The sequence below is a fragment of the Gymnogyps californianus genome, chromosome 3 (genome assembly GCF_018139145.2).
Source record: "Gymnogyps californianus isolate 813 chromosome 3, ASM1813914v2, whole genome shotgun sequence".
In the NCBI taxonomy this organism is placed as follows: Eukaryota; Metazoa; Chordata; class Aves; order Accipitriformes; family Cathartidae; genus Gymnogyps; species Gymnogyps californianus.
In genome coordinates, this window is record NC_059473.1 from 42,966,160 (window position 1) to 42,987,992 (window position 21,833).

The following is a 21,833-nucleotide window of genomic DNA, read 5'->3' on the forward strand; positions in this document are numbered from 1 at the left end:
CTTTCATTAAGGAAACAGCAGCTTAATCCTGTTTTGAAGTGGGTGTAATTAATTCAGGGATTAATAAAAAGACTCCATACCAAAGACCTCAAATGCTACCAAAACCAGCTTGTTTCCATTCTGAATCTCTGTTTTTATTTGTAAAGACTGGCATTACAATTGAAAAGGACTCAAAATGGAGTGATGTACACATCATTGGTGTTTCATGATGCAACTGATGGAGTCCCTGAATGGATATTGCTTCAGCTTTGCTTTTAAAAAATAATTTAACAAGAAAATCTTCAACTCCACTATCGATCACAGGTGGCAGAAATGAAAGAAAGAAAAAGAAAAGAAACCAAAACTACTGTCAAATTCATAACATATACATTGTTGGCTGATGACACTTGTTCCAGATGTACAATAAAGCCCACAACACTTTATTACTATGGATATAATTATTGTGAATGTTCTTTCATGTTGATCAACTTGCTTCTGAAGGTTGTTTTTTGATTGTTTTAAACTTGCATAATAAACATGCAATGAAACATTTCTTGTTAAAGTGTTTTTTGCAGTCGTCTTGTTTTCATACAAAGATTTCATAAAGTTGCAGTGTTGTATCAGAGCATTACCAAAATAAGAGCAAAAGCTAAAGAGGGTAAATGTGAAATGAACTTGATGAGAATAACCTAATCTTGTCCTGAGACACTCCAGTCTTTTAAAAAGATGTGCACAATCAAATCCCTTCCTCCCAAACCCACCAAAACCACAAAATAAATATTAACTTGGAAGAAAGGGAAGACATAAAGAAAAAAAAATATGATGTCATCATGCACTCATCTTCTGCATAGCTCAACCCACATATAGTAAGGCACTATTTCCCCACAACTTAGTGTCCACAACAATCTTTTACAGTGCTCTGTGAACTACATATAGTTCCTTCCAGGATGATGAAATAAACAGATTGAATGAGTGTTGCTACCATGTCACCCCATGTGTGATCTTATAGACAAGGGCATCATCTGGCAGTTTCAGAAATAAGCTGTCTCAAGTCTCTTCTTATGTGTGCATGTTATGTATAGGGATATCTTTTGTGTGTGCAAGTGGTTGGTTTGTTTTCCAGAGCTGCTGTTATTTTTCATTGTTCTTTACTCCAGTGTTCTCAAAGCAAATACACAAGAAAATAAAAGCGCAGTTGGGTCATTAAAAACAGAGCTTTGGTGCTCCAAAAAGCACACAGCTTTGGGGATTTAAGAAATCTGTTAGACATTCCCAAAAGAGTTGGGAAATACATGGACATATTTTCATCTGGAAATCCTCATCTCTGCTCAGTTGAGTTGGTCTTCATATTGTTTTCGGAAGCAATCACCAGCAGGGAAAAACTCCCAGCACCGTTCTTGATACATTTTCCATACATAGGATTCCTGAAAGAAACACAATTTAGATAATTTAACTTGATTCAATGAGAAAGCACCAACCATGACTTTTTTTTTTCTCTTTTATTTATATACTGCTTCACTTTTTTGATTCTGTGCATATCAGGTTGTTGTATATCAATCTACAAAATCATGTTAATGATTTTCATCAGTTTAGAGTAGCTTTTAGATTTTTGTCACCTAGTCAAAAAGCACTACAAAAACACATAGAAGAGGACCAGGCAGTTTAGTTCTTACTGCACATCCAGGAGCACTGTAAAGCTCAATTAAAGCTTGTCACGAGACAAATACCAGGGTAAGCACAATATTTTCTGTCATAGAAATTTGACTGAATTTCTGCATCAGTCATTTCAAAACATGCCTACACACAATACATAAATGAAAATGGCCTTTAAAGGTATTTCTTAGAAGAGCAATATTTTCTGAATCAGTGGTGTTTTTTTTTTTTTTTTCTTTCTGATTATGTGTTCAGGTAAGGCTCTGTCTCTAGGCAGTCCGGAGAATAGTAAAGGACATGTCAGTTTATTTCCATTTTAATCACACCATTTAAATGTGCTTTTTATTATACAAAATCCATGGTAGAAAGGATATGTGTTACACAAGTTATAGAATCATTTAGGTTGAAAAAGACCTTTACGATCATCGAGTCCAACCATAAACCTAACACTGCCAAGTCCACCACTAAACCATGTCCCTAGAAGTTATGTAGTATGAAGTATTCTCAATTTTCAAATTATCAGCTCACAGTATCAAAACTGAAGAGTTAGTAGAAATCTGGCTTCAGTGAATATAGTAGGACACACTGTATGTCAAGAAAAAAGAAAATGCAAATAAAAAAGACTTTTTAAAAAATCTCATTTAATACGACATTCTCAAATGACAAATGGATGTTCAAAAATAGCAAAGCAAACACATAAAATCTGATACTGGACAAAGCTGAGAAGATCTATGCAAGAAGATGATTATAATTGCCCAGTACGTACATCAGAGTTCAGAAAGAGTAAACCTACATAGATTTATAGCAAATCATCCCTCTGACCCAAATCTGTAGGGCTATGTATATGATGCTCTTCAGGTTTTTTGTTTTCTGATCTGCAACACGGGAACATTTGCTTAGTCAGCTGCAAGACTATCACTAGAAAAAAACAGTAGTCTGTAAATTTGATACATTTTTTAACTGACTTTAAGTACCAGAAGTTTCCTCTCACAGGTTCATTTTAAATATATGCACAAGCTCTTTCATATGGACTTATCCAGGAATGTAGACATAGAAGATTATATATAGATAATAATAAAGGACAAAGACTAAAAAAGGATCAACAGAGAGAAACGAAGAGTGCTGCTTTCACAGGATGCTTAAATGTTTTGTTTCCCATTCTTTTTGTTTATAGTCTTTATTTACATTTTGTAGAAGTAACAATTTAAGAATAACAGGTCAGATAACAAAATAGGAATGGAAAGTACTACAGAATTGATACTCAATCTAACATTAAGCAACCAAAGTCCTAAGAATTGTTTAGAAGAATGAGAATTAAGGTACAAACCATATAGGGAGCTATTCATTAGAATACTCTTAGTTTTGCCAAGCCTGAATGACTTTTATTTTAGAATCAGTCTTATTTAATAACTGTTGACATTCATAGAGTTGTTCAACCTACCTGTCCTGTATGCTCTGTTTCATCTTTGTTAATAAGATACATCAGAAAAAACCTACAAGCAAAGAAACAGCTATTATGAATACAATATTTGGAAACATGAGGCAACCCACAGAGGGATGGATATTTTTCAGCATGTACAGTGATAATGCTGTTCATGGACTTACAAGTTCCAGAGTTCTATTTATGATAATATTCCCAGACACATTAAATACACTTTCCTGACACTGTTGACATTCACTCACTGTTCAATGAATAGCGTGCTAAAATGCAAGAGATTCAGTTTGATTTACAGTAAATAGCAACTCAGTTTAAATGAAGATTTTCTAAGCTTTCTAAGCTGAAAATTAAAATAGACATTTTCTTGCGCATGAACACCAACTTGGAAGTGGACAGAGAATAGTCATTGGAACTTTTTTTTCCTCTCCCCACAATGAATAAGAAATGCTGAAGATGATTAAGAGATTTCTCTTATTGAAATTATAGGTTGGTGACATTTTACTAGTGTATGTAACTCAAGATCAACATGAGCAGAAAAGAACTTGTAATTTTAAAAATAGATTAGACTTGGGGTTTTGAGATATCTGATAGATACTAGGTGATGATTTCAAAATTTCACCCGTAATATACATTCTCTCCAAACATATGTAAAAATATAAAATATGATCATGCACAAAAATATCAAAAACAATTTCCTTAGGATGATGCACTCAGAGTAAGTATGCTATAGTATGTTATTTGTGTAGTACTTTGTAAGCAGGAACGAAATCCCACATGATGGTGCTTTTAATGTATTTTGTTTGCACAACCTGTTTTTCAGGTGGAAGTTTTTTATAGGGATGTTTGACTTTACAGTCTCATTATTTTGTGCACATACAGTGCTAGTTTATAGACACAAAGTCACAATCCATCCGTTGCTTCATACTGACAGCACTAGTATAAAATACACTTTGGTACTGGATTTTCATATGTATTTGACAGGAAAGGAACAGTATGATACAGTGATTGTGGACCTGATCAATGGTTTTATTTCCAGATTTAAAAAGACCGAGTTTAGTGGTCACTGATGCTCTGCTTGGGTTTTCCAAAGGTGGACCTGATGCCCTTGGTCTGATCCTTCCCCTCTCTAGCTCCTCGTTCCAGTTCCCCTTCCTCCTTTGTCCCAGGTTCTCTTAGTCAGCCTCAGCACTCCACTTACTTAAAATATTTTGTCCAATGTAAGTTTTCCCTCTTTTGCCTTACTCCTTTGCTTGTGCACTCTCTCCATCAGTCTCCAGACCAGGTCATACTGTTCCTCTGTACCTTACACAACATACTCAATTTTATAACACCTCCACAGCCACATACTAAGTTCCCGGTTTCCATCTCCTAGCTCACACAAACTTGATGTGTCACAACCAACCTGGAAACAAGGTAATGAAGTTTGTTCATTCCTTGCTCCCATTGCCAAATAATTACATATTCAGACAGCATGAGTGCACATCAAAGCCAAACAGTACTGACTCTTACTTATGTAAGAGAGCTAATCAGGTACTTGCAGAGGCTACAAGGGTCATGAGTTAGCGAGGAGTCAATTTTTACCATACTCACAAATAATTGGCCAAGTTGTGCTCCTGTAGCGTGTGTGTTTCAAAGCCATGGGGCACTGTGTCAAAGTAGTCATTTCCTATTCCACAAATAAAGCACTTCGTCTAAAAGAAAGAATACAGAGCACTTCAAGTCTCTATATAACCCTGTCCCCCTTTGAGAAAAGGCCAATAAAAATGCGACAATTTTCTTGAAAATGGCAATGCATCATGTATAATATGTGCTGAACATAAAGGCTTTTCTTTTAATGATTGGGACTGGATACCTCAGCCAAAACACTTGAATAGAAGTTTAACTGCCATCTGAATAGCTTCTTACTGTTTAAAAAAAAAAAAAAAAATCTTTGCCAGCTGTAAGTGAACAGGTATCAGGAGAAAGAATGGCATACAACGGTCAAAGCTGATTTTTTTTTTCCTTTAACACTAAGTAGCACTCACTGTAACTTACGGCAATATTTACTTCAATGCCTGTTGTGCTTGTCCAGCTGAAACTGAATATGCTCAAAGGTTAGATTACAAAACACAGTAGGTTTGCAACACTATTCTGAGTTCTTATAGTCAAATGACAGAATAGAGAACCACCAAGTACAGGATACTTTCATATATAGATTAACCAAAGAAAATTACATCTGAGATGAACTGTAACATCACAGTGTTAACACTGTGTTAGAAAACTCTAGTCCAAAGATCCAAAAGACTTAAATAGCCACAGACATGTAATTCATTATAATATACAGCAATGTATAAAGATTTTTCTTGTTTACAAAAATGAAGATACAGGGATTAGTTTAAACTTTAAAAAGTCATGAGAAAATAAGCTGTTAGGCTTTTTGTCTGAATTTTTGTTAACTTATCACTGACAGCAAAAAATTGGCCACACTTGATCTGGAGGTATTAAAAAAATCCATACTAGGAACCAGCAAACAAAGTCAAAGTATGCTTAGAGCAGAATATCAGATTAGACAGCTTGGATTTGTGTCCCATGCAAAGAGACATGCAAGGTAGCAGTTAGCACCTGTCAAAGCATAGCATACCTCTTTCACAGGAGGCAGCAGAGTGGTAAATGCTATTCAGAACCGGGATGCTAGCAGACTTTTCTCTTCATAAAATTGTCTAAAAAGAATTTTATTGGGTACTAACAGAACTACTTATCTAAGTTCTTACATTTTAATAGATACAAAAATAGTCAATTTAAAAAAAATCTCAGTTATTATTTTCATCTAATGAACTGAGATGTGAGAGTAGAATCTCATCCAGGACATTGTATGATATTGGACCGTGTACAGAACTGTATTCTCCTCTTAGTTTGAAAAACTATCCACTAGCTAGATCACATTTTGATTGAAAACAGACATTCATGAAACCTGAAAATAGGGTATGGTTCAGCAATTGGATGTTCTTACCTCCATATCTTCCTTAACTTGCTCTTGCTGATCTCTTAACTCACCAAAAGCATCAATAATTAAACCTAGGGTTTAAGTTAAAATGATAGTTAGTGTTCAAGAATAGAACTGTGACAAAGAATATTTGGAAATCCAGGGATAACTCTGACAAAGAATATTAAAAGAGAATCTTGTGCAGAAATAATAGAAGCCAATATACATTCCAAAGACCACAAAACCAACTCAATACATGAACAAAAATGAGCAAGTCAAAGAAAATAGCTACCAGTAACATGGCTCGCAGTACCATTTGGAATTATAAAATGGGACAAGCAGACTTCTGTTTTATTCACAGTACTCTAATCTTGACTCAGTCCATGAAGATGCATGTGGGTTTACAGTGATAGAGGCTTTACTACAGAAAGAATACTACTGTATGTTTAACAGAGTTCAGGGATTTATTACACGGTAGATGCAGAGAGGCCCAGAGCTCTGTGCACCCTCTCTCATTATGGTTGTCATGTAGTATGAGGTTTCACTGTCAGAGCTCTACAGAAGTAAGGGGTCATTTCAGGCAGATACAGAAAGAAGAAAAACCACCACAGGCTCTATGGCTCAGATTATAAATTCTTTATGATTCTCCCTTCGCTTACACCAATACAAATAAGGACTAAGTCCACAACCATTATTGACACTACTGTGCTGTAAAACTGATGAATACCACATGATAATTATACTCAAAGCTTGACAGCTAAGGCCTCTAGTCTTCAGCCACTCACAAAATGAACAAACAAACAGTATGAGATATGCCACTTCAGGCTATAAAAAATTTTGCATCCTCCCCAAGCCCTTTAAAAAACTTGTTGCTTGAGTAAGAGTTATAAACAATTTACCACAAGCTCAGAGACGCCTTCTAAACTTCCTTGTAGGAAGTGTAAAAGCATTCTTACTGCTGTCAAAATCATCATAAGTTAGCTAACTGTGACAGAAAGCAATAAGGTATCACTATTTATAACAGCAACTGGACCTAGCAAAAATCATTACATGTTTTTCCAAAATCAAAAATATACTTCTATTAGTTTGTGCAAACTTTAATAAAAGATGATCTTCTGTGCATTCTTGACAATCTTTTGAAGGTACAGTATGTAAAAAAATGGGGCTTTTAAGTACTTTAGGTAATAACGTGAAATGTCATTAATAAAAACATAATAGAAAGAACCCTGACTTCCCAAAATTCAGTATCCACTATCCAGATTACAACAGAGAGCCACACTACCAGTCAAACAGTTTCACTCAAATTCAGAAGCTAATCTGATGGCAGCTGACTTTCCATTGGCATTAACCAGGATATACTAAAGCTGTTTCAAGCATCTTTCTTTACTCTTTGACATTGTTCAAGTAAGCAGGCATTACACCAGAGGTTTTTATGTAAGAAAAGATTAAACCTCTTAAAGCTATGTTCTGATTTGCACACCACTACCACCAATCTGAAGATTTGCCAGACAGTCAAGAACATTAGATGCTGGCAGGGGGAATACTGACAGCACCCTCTACTGATTTTGTCCACATAAGCTCACAAAGGGTGGGTTATGCTGAAAGACAATTTTAAGGTATGCCACAAGATTTCTAATCACTTCTCTTGCTGATCATTTACAGGTGGCTTTTAGAAAGGGCAACAAGATTGAAACTGTAGTGACACCAGTATTCTCACAGCAAAGAGCTTCTTTTGTTTCCACTGATCCAGTTAGGGCCTGTTGATTTTACCGAGACTAGGAGGAACAGCATACGGATAAAAGCCAGCTGAGTGTGATTTACTATATAAATCTGTGCTGCATGATCTGCCCTGGTGTCCTAGTTGAATCTTAGGTGTGTGATTACCATAGCACTAAGATCTTCGTACTGCTAAATAACGCTTTCAGTGTCACCATGGGTCACATATACCTTGAATAATTGCAAGCAGGATGACAATCACAAAGAAGAAGAAAGTGATGTCAAAGATAATCCGATAGATTTCATATTCATCTCCTGCTGGATCCTCTATTTCATCACCAATGCCTCCACCTGCACGTACTCCAACGTACATGTGAAACATGTAGCACTAGAAAACACAAAACAAAGAGATACAAAGTTTGTCTGCAGCTAAAAGTAAAAATACCCTTTGTTGCAAAGTCAGTAATTGGCAGAACTGGTCTACGGTCTAGTAACTATGCTATGTCAAGTCATCTCCTTCTCCCTTTTGAGGTTATGTATATTTCTGAGGGAGGTGAAATGCTGCTGTGCAGCTGGAGCTGCAGTATTTCATGTCTGTCATTATGTCGCAGTTCAAAAAGATCAAAGGTTCAAACTACCTTAAGCCCAGCAGCACACCGTGATTCATGTATAACCGTTTCAGTAATGTGCAAATAGGAAATATCACTATCACCACAGCCATCTCCTTTTCCATTTTCCTAGCTCAAAAGTGAATGACTTTCCCCATCTTTGGTGTTTCAAAATAAATTTAAAAAACGAAACCAAACCAAACAAAAAACCTTTGAGAATGCTTGTGCAGAGGACAGGCTAATGATGGAAAAGGTCTGAGACTAACACTGTGAAACTATGATCTGAAAAGTGATATAATAGGTCTCTCGGTACAGTTGTGTGGGATGCTGACAATGCAAAATTTCCAGTTTACCATGCTATAATTTAATAGAAAATTATGATATCCCTCTCAGAGGTCTGGAGCAGGGGATTGGTTCTTCTTCTTCAAGTAGCTTTGCAAACTATGGGTCCAGTATTCTCACTCTCTAGCAAAAAGTAGTGATGACAATAACAAAAACTAATTCCTAAAACCTAACCATACAAAAAAACCATTCTTTTATTTCTATGCCACACTTACCCTCAAAATCCCTTATGTAAGAAATTGATACAGTAACATACAAAGCTGAGTGACCAATGGCTGAAAAAATTAACAATTTTTAGAGAGAGTTTTTATTTCACCATTGAAAGTCAATCATTAACTTAATGAGTGAATGTAGTGTTAGTTATCTAAAAAGTTTTAAAAGGTGTTTTTCTATTTCTAAAAATAAAAATATATTCTCTGTACTTTTCTTTTTGGTTTGGTTTTTTTTTTTCAAATCACGTTGCAAGTCTTACTGCTTTTACAAAAGGCAACCCTGATTTTATAGCATATCACATGTTATTCTAACTCTTTTCTGTACAATATTATAGCTTTTTTGTAAGTGTATTTTCAGAGAATTACAGAGCAGGTCAGGTCAGAAGGAACTTCAGGAGGTCTCTGGTCCAAATCCTGCTCCAAGCAGGGTCCACTATAAGCTAAGACTAAGTTGCTCTGGGCTTTATCCAGTCAGGTCGTTACAACCTCGTAAGGATGGAGACTGCACAACCTCTCTGAGCAACCTGATCCACTGCTTGGCTCTCCTCAGTCAGAACATCTTTTTCCACTTTATGTCCATGGTCTCCTGCCACGCACTGCTGTAAAGAGCCTGGATTTGTCTTCCCAATAACCTCTCTGCAGGCACTGGGGAGCTGCTCTTACACTTCCCCCTCCCACCCCGAAGCTTTCTCTTCTCCAGGCCAAACAAGCCCAATTCCCTCATCCTCTCTTCCCAGGGCAAGTGCTCCAGCACCTGGCAGTTTAGCGGCCCTCCACTGATTTGTGCTCCAGTTTATCTATGTCTTTGTTGTGCTGAATGTCCCAAGCTGGACAAAAACATAGACATACTAGTCTGCTTCCACAGTTTATCTAATTATTGGGCTTTTAAATGGTGTCAGTTCCCTGGAAGCGATTCAAATTGCATAACATATCAAAATATATTTAATTTTGTGGTACATAATTGCTTTTAGAAGGATATTAATGGCAACGTGTCTTAGAAATTCTTCGTGATTTAAGCTCTACCTACCATCCACAACTGCAAAGCCTGGCACTGTCTCAGTAAGTACAAAATAATTTTCAGTGGTTCTGAGCACAGAAGAGATTTCAGTAACAGAACTGCCAACTGAAGATAATCATGGCAATTCATGCGAAGGGAAACTGATGGATTTCCAAGCTTAAACAAGCATTTCAGTACCTAAATTACTTACGAAAGTCCTTGCCTATAACTGACCCTCCTCCTGAATGGCCTGTAGAACCTCCAGATACATAAGTACTGCCCTTTAACTGACTTGGCTCAGCTTCACAGCTTGTAGTTGTTTTTCATTCTTTGAGAAACTATAGCAAAGAATCCCATCACATTTCTTCTATTCATTTATAGATGTGTTTGTTTAACATACACAGGGTATATCTATTCATTTATAGATGTGTTTGTTTAACATACACAGGGTATATCTAGCTGTTAGGGATGTTCATTATATTTGTTCCTTTGCCTTTAATTATAGTCTTTCCTGTTGCTGGCTAATGATACGACTGTATGAATAGGAATTACAAGAAGGTAAAATCCAGAAAGCAAAACAAGACTTACTGTTAGCATATCATCACATTTCATGTCTGGCATATCACCGTCTTCACTCTTGTTGTAGAACTTGCGGAAAAAATTGAATGCCACTACTGTATACAAGTATACTACTACTGCCAGTAATCCCACTGTTAGGACAAGCTGGAAGACAAAATTATAAAGTGGATATAACACTACCATGGAACTAGGCTATATAATTTTCTTTGCAAAAAGAGAAAGAAAGTAACAGTAATCTATATGTACTAGCAGAAGGAAAACTTTCTTTACTTTTTCTCTGTCTCTTTGCGTATCTTTGTAATATTTGGTAACATATCTGCATATTTTCATGCAAAGACTGTGCATTTCACCTGTTTTATTTTGAAGGAAAACTATGCTTCAGAAACACAACTACAAAGACAAATCTTGCAAAATCTAGTGGATACACACACTATCAAGCAATCCATTAGAATCATATAAAAGCCACACAATCAGACAAAATTATCTGAAAGTTTACTACTTAATAGCAATAGTACTACTATTTAATATCACCTATTACGTAATTGCAATGTAGTATTTCTATTAATTTAATACTGAAACAATTTTGTTTACATCTATGAAATCACATATAAAACAAACTGTTCCTAATATTTTAATATCTACCTCAGAAAAGCAGCAACAAATATCCCAGCTCAACTGCAGCATCATTACAATTTTGCCTTGAGCTTTATGGAAAGCAGCTGGAAGTGAACTGCAATATCCTGCAAACTAATATTTCACTTGCATAGCTGCCAGACCTAAAAAGTTCCTTATCATAAATAATGCCCCCTTACTTCATAGATAATTTACAAAAACTTCAGGACTATTTTTAAAAGGTAGAATACTTCAGTTTTTTTCAAGTGCAGACTGATTTTTTTGCTTTTTTGTTCTTTTAATAAATCAGAATTAAGAATTTAAGAAATTCTGTTCTTTAAAGGGCAAAGAATGCACTACATTGTTTTCTGTAACTTTTCAAGACACAATTTTTGTTCCACAAATGAAACTTAAGTTTGCCACATAAATTAAAACAAATAACAGTTTGTCAAGATGAGTTCATGCCGAAGAATCTTCTGTATGTCATATGCTTCGCTAGCTATTTTGAAATATAAACTGTGTCCATTTAAATGTGTATTACTTCTTTAAAAATGTTGATAAGGACAGTGCATCTGAAGGCAGAACTAAATTAAATCAATCACCCTTTGCCTTTATAAAAAATCATTGCTGATGATTTTATGTTTCTTTAGTATCAAACTTGCTTAAAACAAAAGAGAATAAAAACAAAAACCCTGAAAAATAACTTGCTACTAATACATTTCAAAATGGCACTTGCCACCAGACTTCTAAAGCACCTACATTGTATAAAGTCAGAACTCAAGTTCCATCTTACTACAATAGCACACAACAGAGAAGACTTTATGTTACCATTCCTAGCCCACTTGAATAAGAATTATATTAGCTGCCTTGCTGGAAGATCTTCTAAGCAGTCCAAGGATGGCTTTTTTACCATTAAAAATTGTTTACAAAGGTCCTTTGAACTAGGAAGGCCATTAGACTTGAGGAACACTAAGTCTCAGTTTACATTAAATGCCATTCCTACAACAGATCTCAGTAGATGAAAAGCCTTAGTTATTTTTTTACTTAAATCAGAAATGCAATTTCAGATTTTATAGCTTCTTTAAGAAAAGATTTCTTATCATCAAAGAGCTGAGTTTCTCAAACAGTCGAGTTTCTCAAACAGTCCTCTAACAGAAAGAGCAACTGGGTCTCAACTGGACCTTTCTTTAGATAAATCTTGAAAAAATTTTAAACAGCAACTTTATGTTGCTCATAACAGCTAGAGACTGTCATACATCCTAGTCCTGTTTTCTTATGCTTATAAATCCCACTGGCTAGTTTCCCCACTGACCCAAGTTCTAAACTTCATGATGAAAGAACAATTCTGTTGTCAATCTGCAGAGCAGCTGAATTAAGTCATGAAGTGACCTTTCCTGTGTACTCCTTAAGTAAAAAAGCTGATAATAGATGACAGTTGATACCTGTTTGCCATTGTGGGTCACTGATGACAGGATAGTTCGTAATGTCTTGAATCCCATTGCAATGTCAAGGAGATGAGCAGCAAAGAAAAAATTGTTGTAATGGCCAAGGACTGACATGGTCATGTACCACGCTAGGTAAAGGAAAGACTAAAAGAAAAAACAAGTACATCAGAAAATAAAACTCATGGCTATTATCTTTAGCTTAATTCAAAACACTAAGGAAAGGTAGAAATCGCTTGAATATGCTTTACTTTAACTAGAAAACAATTATTTTTTTTTTACATAGAATTTGCTAGAGATCTTTGAGCATTTTCTCTTTGTGCAAAAATATTAAATCAGCAAATACATAGTTCACAAGACATGGTCAAAATTGACATATTCTAAATTTTAATTTGTAAAAACTAATTTTGAAATGGCCAAACCCTTATTTGTTAATGTTTCTAATGTAAAAAGTTTTTCTGATTTAAATATTTTTTAAATGAATTTCTAAATAATTACATTAAAATATTAAAGCCCTAAAGTGGTTAATGACAAATGAAAGGACTCTGCAAGCAACAAAAGGAATTTTATAATTAATTCAAACTACTGAAATTACTACTTTAACATACAAGTATTATTTAAGTAGTTTACTGACTATGACTACAAATGTTAATTTCATCTTTTCCTCTATCATTTAATTTTTATTGGACTTAAAGACAAGTACCTATTTATAAGAGAAATTACAGTCCCTCCCTTAGAAAAAACCTAATCCTGAACAAACTGACTCTTTACAGATCATGCTGTCTGTAGACCTGGAGACTTAGTGTTCCACTCTTCCTGACTAAAGTCAGTTTAAACTTTCACTCTCCAGCAGTCCTAGTTCCAAAATAATTTGTTCCCCAATCATTTTTTCCACCAGTAAAATAAGCTGAGTTGGGCAAGTGATAATCATAAGACTCTTAATAATCACACAATGAGTGACTTCTTAAACTGCAAGGTATTTTAACAGTCAGTCCTGTTTATCATTGCTTTTTTTTTGTTTTTAAAGACTCATTTTTTCAAATTATTAAAATTGACAGCCTCATTCTGTGTCACATCCTACTACCATTTTCAGTAATACAAATTTTAGCAATTCCACGTGCATTAACTATACCTATCTGACTGTGCTCCAGGAATATTCAAGTGTTCATAAAGTTTATGAACACTATGAAAAATGGCATTTAGAATTTATATAGTCAGTTTTCTAATTCTGCAGTGCAGTGCTTGCTTATTGCTCCTGACTACAGCATATCAGAAGCGGGGCGGGAATTGACTGAGGTTCTATAGACTAATACCTATGTAACTGGGAAAAGATTTCGGCAATGTTGTTTTAAGTTTCCAAGATTTTCTTCATCTGTGTAGTAAATTAAATATAATCCAGAGTATTTCATACCTCCCTTTGAAGCACTTTGGGTTAACAAGCGTATATTGCTTTTTAGAAGGTGAATACATACATATATATATGTGTGTGTGTGTGTATGTATATATACACACTGATAAACTTACATTATCAGTGAAAACAACTCCTAATTTCCACATCTGATACTTAACATCAATGGAATTTAGCCTGTAAAAATAAATAAATAAATTGCATTTTATATCAAAACACAATAGAAAAATATGCAACACAATCTGTAGGAAGTGTATTGTCACATAAACACAGGAGACAACAGCCAATCTATGTCTCTAAAAGCTGAAATACATCAGAACCTTGTTCTAATTCACATTTTTACTCCGGAATGGACCTGTCCAAAAAAAAAGCAGAAAAACAAATTAATACATACTGGTTTGGATTCATCAGACCTAATGCTGATCGATGTCTACAATGTTATCATATACGTACAAGTGAAATGAACTGTCTTTATAATCCATGGAGAAAAAGAGATTGTTTGTTTGTTTGTTTTTTAAATGCAACCCATCTAAGCCTAAAGTAGCTGTCAAAAAAGGTCAGAGAATTTGCACCCCAAAATGCCAATTCTTTACCATTAGTTATGATAGCATACCTTGGGTGATACAATTAGATGACATTAAAGACAGACAAAGGGAGGTGAAATGTATCTCAGAGCTTGTGTCCTTTGCTTTTCCCACTGATATCAGGAATAAATGTGAATGAAAGAGAAATGTATATTAAAAGGTTTTGCAGAAAGGGACCTGGGGTTCTTGGTGGACTGCAAGTTGAGCCTAAGCCGTCAATGCTCCCTCACTGCAAACAAAGCTAATGGTACCCTGTGCTCCATGAGGAGGAGTGTTGCCAGCAGGTCAAGGGAGGTGATCCTTCCCCTCTAACTCAGCACTGGTAAGGCCACACCTGGAGTGCTGGCTCCAGGTCTGGGCTCCCAGTTTCTTCCACAGTTTTTGTTGCTTTGTTATATTAGCCAGTTAGCCTCTTCTACTGCTCTCCTCTCTTCAACAAGCTTCTATGTTATACAGATTGATATTGTAAACTATTCTCTCCAAATCTTTCCCTTGTATTTCTTTAATTAATAGCTTTAGCTGTTAATTCTCCTCTTCCTCTATCAATCCAAATAAATGTCTCAACTTTAGGCTATATTTTTTGCACTAGAAATAAACCCATTCATTTGCTTGAAGTATTTTTTTTTCCTCTATAGAGAAGTGATACAACTAACTTACCAAACAAGATGCATACCATTTTTTCTTGTAACTGTATCTTGTCCTCTCTAGTTTTTGACTTTTTCTTTTTGGAAAGGTTTGGATCATCTGTATTATATTGACCCCAAAAAAATTCTAAACCTGGATCACAATTCAGGAACAAATATAAATAATAGCATGAAAAATGTCATCTGTTCTACTTTTATCCTTAAAATGTGAGTGAATTCAGTGTTCCCGAAAGAGAAGAGCTGCTGACAATGACTAAACAAGTAGAAATAATGCTAGCAGATGTCATACACCTACCATATATGAAAGCACGTAGTACTTCTGTGCCAGATGTTTATACGGCATTACCTGAGGCCTTAGATGGAATACCAAGAGTTAAACTCTGGTCTATCAAGGTCTGATTTCCAAAACTCTTACTTGTATAGCCAGAGCCACTAACCACATAAAAGTAATAGTTTTATTTGAATATTACACTCCCAAGGAATACTTTGCCATCAAAATACCAAACTCCTACTTGTATTATATGCAACAGTATTTACTCTTTAATACAACCAAAAATTAACACCATTTTTACACATAAAACTAAAAGGTAAAAGACTTAAGTTGAACTTCCTGTGTAATAGTATAAACACTACATAGATATAAGTGGAGCTACTATAATTGAAAAACAGCATTAAATCAAACAGATGAAGACCTCTACTCCAAATAGTCTACAGTCTATTTTAATTAAGAATTCATCTTTCCTTCTGAAGTGTATTAGTCTACTTTAACAAAAAGGGAAAAGCACAACAAATGTAGTAGAAGTTTTCTGATTTATGAAAGATTTGACCCTTGCTCTCAAATATACACACGACAGATCTTTCATACATACATTTTACTTCTATGCAGAAAACATTTAGATGATACAGTAACTCAGGGTCAATTTTTTTACCCTTTATTCACAGTGAATCATATTTTTCTGCCTTCACTGAACTTCCACAGAACTATACATTTAGCTCAGAGCAGGTAAAAGAGCACAGTTATATTATTAATGCTCTGTAAAGACAAGAATAACAAGCACAGAGACTAATGGTGAATTCTAGAGTCTGTTATCTAGTTAAACAAGATTCAACAGACTTTAATTCTCTTTTTTACCATTTCATTTTTTGGTTTGTTTTTTTTTTACCTATGCAAAGGCAACAAATTACTAGGTAAACAAATTAAAACTTCCCATAAGGTGGCACAAAACTTTTTTAAAGAATGAGAGTTGATCGCAGTTTACTAGGTACATTGATGGCATGGTCAGCAATTGGGTTTGCTTCATTATTCCCTTCATGGTAGACAGCAACTCTGTAGAAACTAAAGCCTAAGGTTTCAGCTGAGTTTTGTCCATGGTAACTCAGGCCATAGTTACTGGGTGACATTTACTGTCTGATTAGAATTGCAGGGATGATATTTGTATAACAAACAAACTACATACAATAGAGAAATAAAAGCTGCAAGTTTTTTTTCTAACAGGCTTTCAAGTTTACAAGGATGGAAAGATGCATCCATAGCAAAATTTGCATTCATATCTTGAAAGAAATTATTAGAATCACGCTAGTCTCAAAGGTCCCCAAACTGTGCGATGCTCCAGATACCACAGAGTACTCAAAGATGAATGTAGAATGCTGCCATTTCACCAAAGCTAGGAATGCTTCTTGAACAATCAAATGACTTTTCCAACAACAGTCTGATACAATTTTCATCAACCCTAAGTCATAAGAAAATTTTCTAGCCCCGAATTTGAGTTATTAAAGAAATAAAAATTTATAGAAAACACCGTCCAAGAAGGAAAAGGAAAAAAAAAAAAAAGGTCAAAAGTGTTAAGAACAGTTTCTCAGTCAAATAGTGTTCAATAACATATTCAGGTGGTACAACGAACCAAAACCTCTTGAAATTTATTTCTGAAAATATTATTGTAGCAAGTTAATTTCTTACTTTATTCTGACCCAATACCACTCACTTGTAGTGTCAGGCATATTCTTGTTACTACATTCCACCTATTCATAACTGTATTTGTCTTACGTATGAAACACCACGGACAGGACTGCTTATGGACAGGCAGGATACCCTCTCACGAAATGGTAAAAAAACCCAGCACCAGGGGAACTCATCTCTAGTCCATTTAATTTGATGATTTTATATTTTACAAACAGCAATGGCTGTAGAGCTCCTAAAAATAATGTGAATATTGACCTATATGGAAAAAGGAACTGTTCATTTTTCCATATCTTCGTTTTTTAAAGTTAGTCTGATATGGATAGCAAAGCAATAACAACATGCATAACACTGCATTCTTCTGTTTATTTCTGCTCACTACGTTGACCAAGTAGCTCAAAGACTTAAAAGAATATGACATCATATAAAATTAAACTATACAGCTGTGAATGAGAAAGTAACAGTATGGTTTCAAGTTTCCCTTGGAATATCATTAGTTAGTAGTATATTCGGTGAATTTCCTAGTCTGCATGAATTTTTAGCTGACTTTTTTCTGCACCATTGAACAGGTTGTCATACATTGTAGTACTGTAGTTGTAGTAGCTGAGTTTAGTGATGGTGAACAATGGCACAGTGTGAGAATGCACAATGTGAATAAATAATAGGAAAATTGTGAGAAATTGCCTGTATTACGTTTGGCTGCAACCTGTGCTAGTATTTCATCACCTTCAACAACACCCAAACTTTTTACAGCTTCTTTCTTAAGGCCCACTACATTCAGGTGTTCCAAGTATAACTAGTGGGTTTTCAAAAGTTATTCTTCCCTTTAAAAAAAAAAAAAATCCTCAGGCAATCAAATGATACTTATGTTAACTAGAATCAGAAAATTCTGAACTTTTCAGCCTGCATCATTTTAATATTTGTACATCAGAGCTGTTCAGAGCAGCTACAAGGCATTGCCAGCTGAGGAACAACTATCATTACTATAAATTCCAACTGAAAAATAGCCTTGCAGCAGCATTTAACCTTTTTCCAAAATGACAGACAAACTAAAACTGGGAAGAGTCAGTTTTAATTAGTTAGCTCTTCACATTAACTTTCTTAGCAGACACTGAAATTTTCTGTTAAAGGTTCTTTCAGGTCATTTCAGGAGGCTAATCTAACAGAGAAAACAGTTCAGAAGGACAACCCATCTTTCTAAAGCTGTAAGAAAAATCATTAATGAAAATATGATCATTCTTACCAATTAATGAGTTTCAATGTAGGTGTTTAGGAAGATCTTCTGTTAATGTTACTATTTGTACAACAGAAAGCATCCCACCAGATTAGAAACATTCATTAGATTAATTGGTCAACTGGGTAGGAAATATTATCATTTTTATTGCACTATGTCAAAATAGTACTCCTTTTGTGCCAGGCATTCAACAAAATCAGCAGGTGACATGTTATAGAGAATGGTGCCAGCTGACCATTACAAAAACAAAGCATTGAACCAAACCAAACCAAACCAAACCAAAACAATGAGTTACTCAGTGTCTTTAAGTTATCTGTCTGCCTTGGAGATACAGCACATAGAATAGATTATTACTAGCCTCTGGAAGGATCCACTAGGCTTAAGATTCCCAAGTAAATAATCGAAGGAGGAGGTATCTTATGTTAGCATCCGTAAGCAGAAAGGCTTGAAGTTGAGTTTCCCACATATGCATCATTCCTCTCAATGGAACAGGCTGGGAATTTGGACATTATACATTAACAGTAACTATGCCTGCCTCTCAACCGTGAAGGCTGAAGCCACTACCCACTTGCAGATATACACTTCTATGTGGACAAACAGGCACATCCACAGGTTTGTAAATCCTGTTGTGACATCATATCGGGTATACATCTTGGGACTTCAGGTGTAGAAACTACCTCAAATAAAATCCTTTACTTTTTCACCAACCATTATGGGCAAGAGGCAGGCTGTCACCTGAGGGAAAAGTCTACTAGTTTATCAGAGACAATACTGTTCTCCAAGATACTACATTACTAACAAGGGGGTTACCTGCTTCAGAATCTTTTGAAAACCTAGGTTATCATTTCTTGTGACAAAGAAGAATAAGACCTTTTAACCTCTTTCACATTCTGAGACCAACTGTACTCATTCTTTGTACACTTCACATTTATGATATGGTTCATCTTCTCAGCAAACTATGGAAACCTCACATCTTCCAGGAGAAAATTATTTACATTTTTCTCTTCTTGAAAGGGGAAGAATTCTTCTACCACGTGAGCATCCAACAGAAGCCCTGCTTATTTTCCCCCAAATTAGCCTTATGTCACTCATTGCTGCAGATGCTTGAGCCTCAGCTGCCTCTTCTATTGACTGACTAGACTAATGACTGCAGAACCAACAGCAGTTAGGAAGGTAAAGGGACTGAGAGGTAATCCTCACTATGACACCTCTGACAAATAACTTCCATCTTTCTATCTTTCATATTATTCTCTCAAATATACTTCATCCATGCTGCAGCTAGTTTAACACCATCCACTCCAGAAGGGAGACATTCCATGGAAAAACAGTGCACTGTCTCAATCCCAGAGTGCAAATTTGAACTGTCTTTACTGTCTAATCTACAGAAAAGCTCCAACTGCATCATCCTCCTTAGTTGGTTATATTTAAATAATACTGCAATATATTAAAATAATTATTTAAGTATTTAAATACATATTTATAAATTTAAATATATATACTTAAAAATTACTCATGACTGCATCCATAAGCTGCATGGCTCTTCCAGAGTTAAAATGTAACAGTACACTGTGGATTTTTTTTAAGCAGTGGATCAGTGGGACAGGGAGGAGCTTCTGAAGGAGCATGGTCACTTGCAAGCAGACTGCTCGGAGTCCCTTGCAGAAAGACAGATGGAAAGGAATTCCAGGTTATTTGCCCACAGGAAAGGGGAAGGAACACTACGAGCTAGGGGTCAAGGAGACAGAGAAAAACCTGGTTCATTTGTATTGGGAATGGAAATGCTACATGCTGCATTTCCCTTCTGTGTTGAGAGAGACATAGGTATCTGGTCCGGCCTCAGTCTGGGCCACCTCCTGCTGGCACATGCAGAAGCAGAGGCACTAGAGCTGGGATCTGCACCAAGTCATATCATTCTCCATTTTTTTGCCCAAAAGTGGTGCAGTAAGGGTTCAACTCCAGTGCTTTTCCCATCTCTCTCTTCATTGCACTGTAAATATATTTCAAATGTTGAATCTGGAATATGCTTAAGTTTTAGTAGCTTCATCAGTGTTCATTTTTGAAACTGGTAAAAAGTGGATACAGGTACCTTCCTGAAGCATATGAATTTTATGCGAATGGTTCTGTGAATTTCTGTCACAGTTGTTTATTTTCCCACAGCATATTAATCTAAGTATGGAATGATTTCTCCAGGGAGAACGTGAAAGATGGAGGAGGTCATAATTTTTTTTTTTTTTTTTTTTTTAAAACATATATAACACAGAGTAGATGTTAGAGATATAACAAAAAACTGGCATCCTTCAGGCCTGATTCTGAAATTAAGTATTTCATCAGCCTTCTCCAACTGCTTCATTCTGGTCTGTTTTTTCAAGAGTATTCACAGAAACATTATTTCAAATTTCTTCCCAAATATGAGTCATGAGCACATAGGGAAGGGAACATAGTTTTGTTTTCTTTTTATACCAATAATAAAAGTAATAAAAATAAAAATTTTTTTTCTAAACTCAAGCATGGGTCCTACTATAATCCAGCAGCAAAACAGCAGGTAACAAAGTATTCTGGAAAGTACTTCTGCCACAATATTAAATTTTATTTAGTATTGCAATGCCACAGAGTCCTTGAGCCTTAACACTGCACCTGATTGTTTAAATGGACTCCAGGTTTATTTATCCATCTTTACAAAAGACGGATATTAAAGATCCATCTTTACAAAATCAGCCCTTGCTTCAATGCAATTCTAATCTTCTAGTGGTCCCACTGTCTACCTCATATAATCCTTGCAAACCCATTGATAAAATGTTGCTTTTAAAGAAAGCTATAAATAAACCCTTACATTAGAATCTCTGTAGCATTAAAAGTCCATCTGTTAAAATATTCTATCTATTTGAATATCTTTTTCATAACGCAGAACTGGAAAAAACATTTTTGCAGTGCTTTACAAAAACTGAGGATGTCACTTCCCTAAGAAGGAAAATGAATGTAATTACTCTGAATGCCTAGGGGCTTTTTTTCAGGTCTGTCTCTCAGATGATAGGCAAATACACATTTTAGGGAAAACAAATTATAAAAAGATGTGAAGACTAATCATCCAACTTCCTAGATTTTACTGGTCACTATCACTTAAATTTATTCCATCATTCTTCATAATCAGAACACACAGTGCCAGTTTTGCCCATTCTTTCCACCTGAGCTGAACTGAGAGAACTATGAAAAGGAGTTTCCAGCCCAGTTGTAATGACACTATCAAAACAGTGGGAATGTGATGCATTCAAGCAGCTGTGCACTAAACTAAATCTTCATACATAAAAAACAGTGGAGTCCTGCATATATGTTGTCTATAATGAAATAAATTTACTATATCATTCAACTTCAGAATTGATTTATCTTATATAGCCATACATAAAAGAGCAACAAGAAAATTCAAAGCTGAATGACAAACCTTAAATGCTTGATTTTAACTTACAAAAAA

The 21,833-nt window shown here is 35.3% G+C and overlaps 1 protein-coding gene across 1 annotated transcript in view; it reads right to left on the reverse strand.

Annotated features, from left to right (window-relative positions):
• Nucleotides 1–1,110: 1,110 nt before the first annotated feature.
• RYR2 (ryanodine receptor 2) overlaps nucleotides 1,111–21,833 on the reverse strand; it is a 341,359-nt gene continuing 320,636 nt past the window's right edge. Inside the window, exons 100-107 of the mRNA XM_050893208.1 lie at nucleotides 14,065–14,125; nucleotides 12,541–12,687; nucleotides 10,496–10,630; nucleotides 7,980–8,136; nucleotides 6,060–6,124; nucleotides 4,661–4,761; nucleotides 3,074–3,125; nucleotides 1,111–1,403 (exon numbers count right to left, since the gene is read on the reverse strand). Of these exons, the coding sequence (XP_050749165.1) occupies nucleotides 1,308–1,403; nucleotides 3,074–3,125; nucleotides 4,661–4,761; nucleotides 6,060–6,124; nucleotides 7,980–8,136; nucleotides 10,496–10,630; nucleotides 12,541–12,687; nucleotides 14,065–14,125 (814 nt within the window). The 3' untranslated portion in view covers nucleotides 1,111–1,307. The remainder of the gene's footprint in view (nucleotides 1,404–3,073; nucleotides 3,126–4,660; nucleotides 4,762–6,059; nucleotides 6,125–7,979; nucleotides 8,137–10,495; nucleotides 10,631–12,540; nucleotides 12,688–14,064; nucleotides 14,126–21,833) is intronic.